This window comes from Suillus subalutaceus (assembly GCF_016647625.1).
Source record: "Suillus subalutaceus strain FC151 chromosome Unknown DFJ58scaffold_331, whole genome shotgun sequence".
Classification (NCBI taxonomy): domain Eukaryota; kingdom Fungi; phylum Basidiomycota; class Agaricomycetes; order Boletales; family Suillaceae; genus Suillus; species Suillus subalutaceus.
Window position 1 is genome coordinate 1 of NW_024540580.1, and position 10,206 is coordinate 10,206.

General features: G+C 48.7%; 5 protein-coding genes across 5 annotated transcripts; 1 reads left to right on the plus strand and 4 right to left on the minus strand.

The window, feature by feature from the left end:
- Nucleotides 1-799: 799 nt before the first annotated feature.
- DFJ58DRAFT_825300 (uncharacterized protein) lies at nucleotides 800-2,148 on the minus strand (the record flags this gene model as incomplete). The annotated part of the gene is made up of 5 exons (XM_041392173.1): nucleotides 1,947-2,148; nucleotides 1,616-1,778; nucleotides 1,087-1,166; nucleotides 1,033-1,039; nucleotides 800-1,000 (listed from the first exon to the last, which is right to left on the minus strand). Exons 1-5 carry the CDS (start codon nucleotides 2,075-2,077, stop codon nucleotides 803-805), a joined length of 579 nt encoding a protein of 192 aa, XP_041235234.1. The 5' UTR covers nucleotides 2,078-2,148.
- A 118-nt stretch (nucleotides 2,149-2,266) lies between these two features.
- On the minus strand, nucleotides 2,267-2,776 carry DFJ58DRAFT_671749 (uncharacterized protein; the record flags this gene model as incomplete). The annotated part of the gene is made up of 1 exon (XM_041382987.1): nucleotides 2,267-2,776. One exon carries the CDS (start codon nucleotides 2,774-2,776, stop codon nucleotides 2,267-2,269), a length of 510 nt encoding a protein of 169 aa, XP_041235235.1.
- An 843-nt stretch (nucleotides 2,777-3,619) lies between these two features.
- DFJ58DRAFT_719665 (uncharacterized protein) lies at nucleotides 3,620-5,739 on the minus strand (the record flags this gene model as incomplete). Its single annotated transcript, XM_041384668.1, has 6 exons — nucleotides 3,620-3,687; nucleotides 3,726-3,969; nucleotides 5,089-5,197; nucleotides 5,249-5,391; nucleotides 5,490-5,592; nucleotides 5,654-5,739. 6 exons carry the CDS (start codon nucleotides 5,737-5,739, stop codon nucleotides 3,620-3,622), a joined length of 753 nt encoding a protein of 250 aa, XP_041235236.1.
- Nucleotides 5,740-5,850: 111 nt separating this feature from the next.
- On the minus strand, nucleotides 5,851-6,027 carry DFJ58DRAFT_621359 (uncharacterized protein; the record flags this gene model as incomplete). The annotated part of the gene is made up of 1 exon (XM_041381042.1): nucleotides 5,851-6,027. A coding segment is annotated over one exon (177 nt), but the record flags the coding sequence as incomplete, so codon positions are not given.
- Nucleotides 6,028-6,692: 665 nt separating this feature from the next.
- Nucleotides 6,693-10,206, plus strand: DFJ58DRAFT_737179 (uncharacterized protein; the record flags this gene model as incomplete). The annotated part of the gene is made up of 9 exons (XM_041386913.1): nucleotides 6,693-6,926; nucleotides 6,991-7,409; nucleotides 7,471-7,574; nucleotides 7,630-7,803; nucleotides 7,862-8,553; nucleotides 9,196-9,360; nucleotides 9,407-9,934; nucleotides 9,981-10,100; nucleotides 10,153-10,206. 9 exons carry the CDS (start codon nucleotides 6,693-6,695, stop codon nucleotides 10,204-10,206), a joined length of 2,490 nt encoding a protein of 829 aa, XP_041235238.1.

Genomic DNA, 10,206 nt, shown 5'->3' on the forward strand with positions numbered 1-10,206 from the left:
CTATGTTGCAATATGTGCCATTGTGAGGCTACTCAGGATCGAGTCTCTACACCGGTACTCGGTGATTCAAGAAAACACTCCCAAAATTGATGAGTGTCATGTTTTGAGTTTTGTTTCAATTTGTTTCGAGTGTTGAATCTCGGGCTTCGGGCTTCGTGTTTCGGGTCTCGATAATAGGGACTCGATACTCGATGGTCGGCACTCACATCTCAGGCTTCGGGAGTCGATTGTCGGGACTCGGGTTTCAAGACTCGGTAGTTGGGACTCGATAGTGCGGATTCGGGTTTCAAGACTCGGTACCCGGTACTCGGGTTTCGGTACTCGGTGATTCAAGAAAGTGTCGTGGTGTTTGGAGTTTTGATTTGTTTCGTGTCGAATCTCGGGCTTCGGGCTGCTTGGGTTTTGGGTCTCGATATTGGGGACTCGATACCCAATGGTCAGCACTCAAATCTCGGGCTTCGGGAGTCGATTGTCAGGACTCGGGTTTCAGACTCGATTGTCGGGACTCGATGGTTGGGACTCGATGGTTGGGACTTGATAGTCGGGCTGTGGGACTCGATTGTCAGGACTCGTGGGGACTCAAAACTCGCAACTCATAGCAATGTTCGAGTTTCAAGTCTCGTCTCGAATCTTGGGCTTCGGGACTGGATATCCGGGACTCTATGTTTTGGGACTCAATTTGGGACTCAAGATATCTGGATCTCGATGCTCGATATTTGGTATGCAGGCTCAGCATATAGCAATAGGTCAGATATTCGAAAGTCAGTATGTAATTTCAGTACTTATTTCATCATGTACAAATTTAGACTTCAACATTCTGAACTGAAGGACTAGAACTACTCTGGTCCCTTGGGTTCAATTTGGTTAGGACGGCGGTGTACATCTGAATCTCTGCCATCTTTTCACGGATGCCAGCTTGTTGATCCTCAATCACTGTCAGGAGGCGTTCCCTCATCCACCTCAGTGCCTTCAGCATTGCAACCGAGCTTTCATCCACCTGCTTCGGGAACAACCAAGACGTTTGTCCTCAACGCCACGACTAGAAAGGATTAGTCATCACTCAAGGAAATTCTGTAAAAGTCTTACTAGCCATGCTGGTAGTGACAGACACAATTAGCGAATACCTGATCCCATGGCCATAATTCGTTCGGGATGGTGTTACGAAACTAGGATAGTTCAGACGTATGGCTTACTCGTTAAGAGTAATTGGCCAAGGTCGTTTCAAGGCTTCGGCATATACCGAAGTTTCGATGTTCTAAGACACGACAAGGAGAGTGTCCTCGACTTGAATCAAGTTCAATACGACTTAAGATTGGAGATCTTAAGCGAAGGAAGTCCCAGGTAAAACCTAGTAAGATTAAAGTAAAGAATGGACCATGGTACAGGACGAGTTTAAATAGTAAACGATAACGACTTTAGGGCCGGTATGATGAGGTCATGGAGATGAGTCAGAGATAAGACGAGTCAGAGATAACAAGAATATATCATCTAGCGACGGCAAGATGCGATCGTGATGTAATACAATGATGTGAGAGAAGAAAATGAATAGGGGTGTACTTGACTGTAACAGAGGGCAGTTTGATCCGGTCCACCATGGAGTCCCATAGGTGGATACAATGCGGGAGGGATCCCCCAGATCTGCAACGTCTTGAAACTGGCATAGGTGGGATGAAAAGAGTGGTCCGGAACCATGTTCCAGGTGAGCTCGGGAATCAACTGAAAGAATATGAGCAACCGGGCTCGGAACAACCGAAATGAGTGTTCCTTGCAGCTGAGTACTGCAGGATGGGAGTCACAAAAGTCTGTTGGAAATGTCAGCATTGACCACCACAGTCATCAGCCTCTTACAGCTATCTCCCATTGCAGCCCGGCTTTAAAGTGCATGATCCGAGTAGCAGATGGCTCCTGGGTGTGGGCAGCCTCCATCTGATATTGAGGAGATGGACGCTCGGATGCGAAATGCAGCCATTGACATTGTAGCTGCAATATCTGCCTGAGTGAGTGTGAGGGGTCGGAACCCATTGCCGGAAGTCTGAGAATTAGAAGGGGATGTTGGGGGAGTATGCAATACAGACATGGTTTAATGCAGGATTATGAAGCTGGAAATGACAATGACAATGGCAGTTGGTTCGGAGGTCAAGATATGAGCCACTGGTTGATTGATAAAAAATTTCAAACTCCGACATGGGTCAACCCAGCCAATTCCTGGGACTAAAATGTTTGGGTCAAAGTAGCTGTTTCATATCGTTGGCAAAAAAAATTTCATTCATCTTGAGCATCTATAAACCCGGTCTTCAGGTCTTGAAATGCTGCCCTGGGCATCCTGTGCCAGCAATGAATACATTTGGGATTGCCTTCCCGAGTAGCATGCATGACCTGGAAGGTGTTTCACCAATGATTCCCGCATCCTGTCACCCCATTGGGTTGCTTTCCACAAGAAAAAGTTACATGTCCAATCCATCTCCAATTGGACCAACATCATTTCTTCCTTCCATCGATCCCGTAGTGCCTTTGCCCGGAGCCAATGAACTCGGTAAACTTCGGATGACTCCGTCAGCTGAGCGCGGGACACATCAAGCATGCCCGAACTCACATTCCTCATTCCACGAGTGATCTGGGACCCCCAAGGTTCGACTTCGACTGACCAGAACCAAGCGAGGGACTCGTTTCGCTGACCTCGGGCATTTGGATCGCCGACGGCAGTGCTGATTTTGAGTTGCTCTCGAAGCAGGGGTTTGTATTTCTGAACCTGGTCTTGCCCTGGCTCCAGTTGCATCATTTGCTTCCTCGTCTTCGTATATATACTGGCATGGAGGGACACTGCCTTCTGCACCGACGTCACCTGGGACCAAGCTCGAGTTTCAGGGCCTGGGATTTGGCTTGCCTAACTGTTGTTCGAAACAGAATCGCCTTGTTGCACAAGTGAATTCGGAGGTTGTGAAGGGAAGTCATTGGCCTGCCCTTCACGAAGAGACATCTCCAGCGGAATGAGATCGTCTGCCATACAGCGTCTGCATCGATCTACCCCCGAGGTTTGATGGCAATGGGATTACAGTGAGCTCAGGGGAGTTTGCCCATGTGTCAGATGTCTCGGTAAAGTCTGCCAAGTCATCATCGAGATCATCAAGAATGTCCAAGTACAAGTCTTCAGGATCTTCATCTGCATCAAATCCCTCTCCGAGATGCGTAATAGCAGACCGAGTGAATCCATCTATCTGGCCTTGGAGACGATCGCGTTGCCGGGCGATGTCTAACTTCTGTGTCTCGGTTAGTTCTTCTACCAATTCTTCGGACCTCGATGAGCAATGCGATTTGAGCCTCTTCAATCGCCAACCCCATTGATATCCATGTCGCCACAGACCTGCGAGCAGGTGCTGCATTTCAGGCATTACCCTCCTCTAGTAGCCTAAGCTCGATCTCCTTTTTGCTCGGTGCTGAATGCAAAATTAATTCAGACTTTGATGGAGACAAAGTCAACTAACCCTTCTTGATATTAATCTCATATACATCCATAGCCGCAGGATTATTTATTCTGCTGGACTGAGCGATCCTCTCGCTGACTAGCCACTCTGTCTTTGAATCGCCGGGTGCTGCTTCATTGAGTATGTCGAAAGCCTTTTCACTTTCGGCAATGCCATTCTTCGCCTGCTTGTATTTTCGGCAAAGGGTCCTTGTCATGCGGATCATCTTGCAGAAATTGGAATCATTCATCTGATAATTGAGACATTCCTTTCGATGCGGGGATGACATTCCCCGAGCAGCAGGGGAAATCAGGTTGAGACGTGACCATAGGGTCTCCATGATCTCTCCATCAATCCGACCGATGCCTTCAATAAAATTTGACGCATATCGGACATAGCAGCTGTCCTGATGTCCGTGGATGTGCCACAACCCGATTCCGGGAATGATGGTCAATTCCGGAACCATTTCGAGAAATCGGCTTCGATCCACCCGAACCCGAAAGTGCTTCTTGTATTGACAGTTGATATCATAGAAGGTGACCGCCCTGGTGATGCCTTCCATGTTGTGCCGGGCAGCCTCACAAAGGGCATAGTCCATGTTCATTTGTCTGCGAATGATGCATGGTTAACTCGTGAATATCGAATGGCTGGGTCGGCTTGCCTTTCGCCTTTCTGAAAATCTACCATCGAGTGAGGAACAAAGCAAACCGTGTCTCGCACAGGCTACTCCCCCGATACCCGTGGATTCCAGCTTGTGCCGAGCCGCTGAAGGATCTTCAACTCAGCTGAGGGTGCAGCTGATATAATTGTTGAAGGGAGGAAAATATGAGTGCGATATGTTCGTCCCTTAGGGGAAGCGGAGAAAGCAAATATCCACTGGTCAACTCTAGGGGGAATGCGCAAAGCGCGTGATAAGGCGAAAGCGCGGGAACAAAGGCGCTATAGGCGCGCGAAGCGCGGGATAGTCGCGCGTCGAAAAGCGGAACTGGGTGAAAGCGGTATGCGAGCGATAGTGAGATGTTAAGACGTGTACTGAGACGCTGATAAGACAACTGATGCGGATATGGCCACTAGAGCTAACTGCTACTAGGGCTTTGCGATGATTTATTCAAAACATAATAAAAACTCGGAGATGGTGACTGTCTATCATGGTGGTGGTCCGTGGTAATGTGTGTTGTGTAAAGTAAAAAAATGTGTAATGAAAAATGTGTACCAAGTGAAAATAAACATGGTACGATGTTGAAATAAATGATAAATGGAGAAATGCATACCTGGGAACTTGGTTGGACATGGGAAAACACAGTGGGAAGTCAGGCGCCCTATAGCGCTTAGGCGCGGGAAAATTCGCCTAAAGCGCGCGCAAGTCGCGCAAGTGTCGCCTATGTCGCGGAAGTGTCGCCTAAGTCGCGCGCGTCGCGCGAACGTCGCGTTTATCGCGCTAGTGTCGCGTTGCATGCATAGTATTGTAGACTCGACCTACAGTGCAATATATGCCATTGTGAGGCTACTCAGGATCGAGTCTCTACACCACATTTGCTTGATTTACTGCCCGGTGATTGCTGCAGCTTGATTTTTCTAAAGTGTCGGCAGCCTCTGCAAGATGTGTGTTATACCTGTCCTTTCCCACCATGAATCCCAACCCATCTGACAGCCAAACTTCATCAAATGGCTTCATGGGATGCAGGTGTTCAGCTTTGAAATTTCCATCCATAACAAATGACCGGGTGTATTTCCACCTTGGAGTTGTTATTATTGCTGAGGTGACTTCGGTATCGAGGAAGACTCACTCATCAGGTGATTCATCCCCTGAGAAGGACACATTAATCCCAGGCTGAGGACATGCCGGGCAAAATAATGCGAGATCTCCTGCATTCGGGCTGTCGGAACAATGGCCGAAGCCATGCCATTTCATCGTCTTCAACTGCCTCCACTGTCAGGCGACTCTCATGAGCTCTCGGTATCGGTCCTTGCCCCATGCCTTGTCAATATAATGTCCTTTAGATGAGAGAGACATGGCATTAGCGGTACAAGGTGTGGAAACATCCTCGAGGTCATTCGCCGGAGCTTGCTGTAATAGTTCATCGCCGAGGTCCCACATTCAAGGTTGTCCAATAGAAAATCATCGAGAACCCTGAAGGTGAATAAAGTCTTCGGCTTGTTAAATGAAGCAGGGGAAAAATCCATGTCGAAACATTTGAAGGTCTGGACTCATGGCATTTGGACAATCGCAGCATCGAACCTGGAGGCGATGAACTCCGGACTTGTCAATGATGACCATGGTGTTTTCCTTTGGCTGGAACTCGGGTCCTGACACAGATGGTAGATCTTCAGGCTCAAGCTGGTCTTCCGGTTCGTCTTCTTCGAACAAGTCCCACCTATCCGTAAGTACCGGACATTGTTTGCCCTCATGACCGAGGTGTATGATGAGTCCGACGTGAGCGAGACAACTTTGCTCAAAGAATTGACCATTCCATTGACTGATCCAATGGAAGGGATTGCAAAGATGTTGACTTCTGCAACAGCCAGTGCAATAGAGTGGCTCCCCAAGACAATCTTGACATTTGTAGACCCCATCCTGGTCGCAGACGACGCATCTCCTATCTTCTGGTGGAGCTTCTCGATCCAGGAGGTGATGCAGATATGATTTCTGCCTTGGCAGCCATTGCCTGAGGTAGTCATTCTGACTCTGGATTTGTTATACTTAGCTATCATTTGAATTGCAATGCAACATTTTACATGAACTTGCCATGGTTTTTGGGAGTTGCAAAGGCTCAAATGAGCCTTGGTCTTGCTCGTAAGTATTGTCAGGAATGTCTTCCCAAAGAGGTGGTGCCTCAACAGGCCGAAGTGTTGGTGATTCTGGGGGAGAGCTAGGCATGGACCTGTATGCACGTCTTTTTGTGCTTGCAAGTGGGACCTTGACCCAAATTTTCCTACCTCTGCTTCCCCTTGCTTCTACCCTGTGGGATCTTTGCAGTGGGGTGCATCTACCTATCTTCATGTTATTTTCTAAGGCTGCAAGCAAAGCACGAGCTCAGGAATGCGAATAAATTGTTATTGCAATGTGATCTTATGCGGTCTTGATGCGTCATTACAAATTCATTTCCAATAATGGAATTGCGTCCAATATGGGTTGATTAACCAACTGTTAGGCTTTGCTCAAAGTTGAACTTGTCACCGTTATTACTTCCACCTTGCTCATCCTCAGCCCTTTCTGCAATCTCATTCACAATGGCAAGATCAGGTCATTCCACTCAGTTGACTTCCACTTCTGGAAGACATAGGGCGCATCAACCACAGACACAGAAGCTCACGGATAATGAAATTTCAGAGTTGAAGAACTACCTTCCTGAGTGGACTTCAGCAAAAAGGATTGAGAAGAGGCCAGTTTTCACTGCCATAGCTAGGGCTGCCAGGCTATTTGCTCCCAAGGTCGACCAAGCACAATGGAAGAAGAGGAAGCAGGTGATTCATCCTTGCTTCATTCAAAAATAAAATTTTAACATCTTATTCTTCCATGAACTCTCAGATGTACAAGACATGGTTGTTCAACAACCAGAAAAAGAAGGAGAGGAAGGACATGATAAAGTATGGGAGGAAATGGACTCCTAGGCAGGTGATCTACCAGCAGAAACGGGAGGAGGTGCTGAAGAGGATTGAGGACGAGTCCGGGGCAAAGCCAGGAGGTCCCGGTATGTTCAAGCATTATCAGGCGGCTGTAAAAAGAGTCATGGCTGAATTGTCCGATGATGAGTTGGAGAAGGAGAAAGACACGGCCAAAGAATGGTCCAGCAACTTTCCTCCTCCCGAGATACAAGCACAAGTGGCTCGTAAGAAGGGACCGGCGTATATGGAGCACTTTTCGAAGGAGATGTGGAGGCAATGCGGGATGAGAGTGTTTGTGATGTCGGCATGGAAGAATGAACAGGGAGAGGTGCTGTTCGGGATGTAAGTCAATTTTGTCATCGCAGATTGTCGCAGATCTTCAATCTCAATACATTTCATGCAGGCACGATGATAACGAGGCATTAGGAGATGGGGAAAGTTTCATGAAGACGAAGGACTGGGAGGACATTGAGCCAGTTTGGCAGGAGTACGCGCAGGAACAATTCTGTGAGTGTTTGATCTCTGGCTACTGGAATGAATTGGTTGATCTTTGTCATGATAGGTGCTGGGGCACGAGATGGTGGGCGACAGGTGAATGGAGGTCGAAAGAGAATCAGGAAGCCTGCTTTCGAACTCGAAATCGATGGGGATGGGATGCCGGTGCTTCCTGACATCACCGAGACGAAACTCGAGGAGAAGAAAGCCATCGTCAGAGCATTTCTCACATCGCACTATCGTGAGTCCGTTGTCACAACACACCAACACACGAACATTTGTTGAATGCATTTATACAGGTATCTGTTCTGGGATTGTCAAGGCAGTTGTGCCATGGAGCGCCATCGTACAAAGTCAGGATGACTTTGTGGCAAGAACGTATCTTCCGGCGGATGTGGACTTGAAGGAGCCTTCGAAGTTGCAACATTGGGACATGACCGCCTTACTGAATTTCTGGTATGCTCTGCAGGAGAAAGGCGAAGGTCCAACATTCCTGTTCAAAGCATGGAGGAACAGAGATGGGGACATGGTAGCCTCGGTTGTATCTGGAAATTCACCTTCTCATCGGACTCGTAATGCCAGACGAGTTATGATCCGAAGGCCTCGGAATTCATCGACCGAAACTGACAGTGATCCCGAGGCCAATCACGAGAGTGATCCAGAGAGCAATCCTGAGGACAACACTCATCACATGGAGGATGATGCTGATGATGACACAGAGGAAGGTAGATCCCCGCAAAAGAGACCCAGAACAGAGCCTGGTCCTTTGACAGCACATGAAGGGACAGCGGTCCCACATGCAATTCCACAGCCTCGCCCGGTCAATGCAGGGAAGACTGGTGCACTGCTGACATCACGAATGGGCGACCTCCTGACTGGGCTGACTGCGAGAGTCACTCGCAATATTCAGGAGGATGGTGCAAACGAACGAGTCAATAGGTCGCCGGCGCCGAAGAACATGCGGGGAAGGAAAGCGGTGATTGAGCCATCGGTGAGGACAACCCGGAGTAAGTCAACACAGCAGCCCTTGGACACAAGCACTTGAGTGACGAGAGCAAGGGGAAAGAAGTAATGGGCTGATACTACCCTGCCTGCCATTACCTGCTTGTATTTACATGTCAATGTGTAACTTTCATATATCAGACCTAATATGATATGCAGAGTCCCCACTAGTGAATATCGATTATTGAGTCCCGACTATTGAGTCACAAACATTGAATCCCGACTATCGAACCTCGAGTCCCGAACCCCGAGATTTGTCAAACACCGAGTCCTGACTATTGAGCGTTGAGTCCCGAGCATTGAACATCGAGTCCCCGGTGAATAGATAAGGCATGATAAGAATACAACATACCTAGTGATGCCCGGCCCATAGATGAGCCATCCACATCCATAGAATTATAGTTGGTCACCAGTGGGTCATTAAATCTAACGGCTGGATGGGCACTCATGTGTGGAGAATTGGTGGACTGATTGACTGATGATCTAAAAAACTTCGAAGTTCAACACAAAGCCGGCAATTGCCGAAAGTTGAACCACGACCAAACAAACACAAACAATAAACGATTTTGTGGATCGCCCATCAAATGTCTTGTTTGTTTGAAACTTCATCTTTCTGATAACTGATTTCAAGATCTTTAAATCTCTCAACCCACTCATCATGTCCACTCCAGTTGACAACTCTTTGACCCATCTCAAGGCATCCGCTGCCCAGATCATGGCCATCATCAGTGCCGCCCGGCAGATTCCCCCGGGTCCCAGCCACTCAGCTTTGGGAAAACAGGTTGCTACACTTGTGGTATGTTTTTCGTTTGGGTGCTTTTTCTTCTCTAACATCTTGGTAGTCTGATGTAGCCAAGGAGTATGGGTCTGGGGATGGTCCTATTCCCGGCCTCATCATTTCGTGCTCCAAAGAGCTCCAGCGCATTCGGAACATGGTTCCCAAGGTCTGGCCAGACTGGCACTCCATTGGGTATGACAATCCTCGCATTCTTAGGCACACCTGGTACCCCAAGGTCCTCGCCTGGAACGCCTTAGGCGACCAGACCTTTGATCTCCCAACTGCTGCCCCCCCATCCACAGGTCCGATTCCTGTCAATCATCCCTCCCCAGCCATCCCTGCCAGCAATGTCGCCGGCCCTTCCACCAACCCCACCACCGAGTCCCGGGACAAGGGGAAAGGTAAGGCCGTCTTCGCTGACCCAGACCCCGAGGCAGAAGGGAGTAAGAAGAGGAAGTCCCCCTTGATTTCTGGACTCTCCTCCCAACCCCCGAAATCCGCGATGAAGAGTCACAAGCGTCAGAGGTCTGCTCGCGTTGTGAAGTCCAAGGCCATCGTGGAGTCGGAAGATGATGACGACTCGGTTATGCAGGTATGTTGTCTTGTTCATTTTTTCATTGTCTCTCATTTTCGTGTAGCCACCTTTGGGTGGAGTGCCGGAGGTCGTCCTTCCCAGGCTCTCCACAATTGTCGCAAGGACGCCTGATTCGCCTCGCTCGCCCTGGGTACCCAAGAAGAAGCCCTTTGGCCCTGCCACAGTAAGTGTCATGTATGCGTCTGGGACTCGGGTGTGTGCTTACATTGTACCAGGTGATTGCCAGCAGTCACACAGCAGTTGTGGAGCCCTCCCAGCCCACTCCCTAA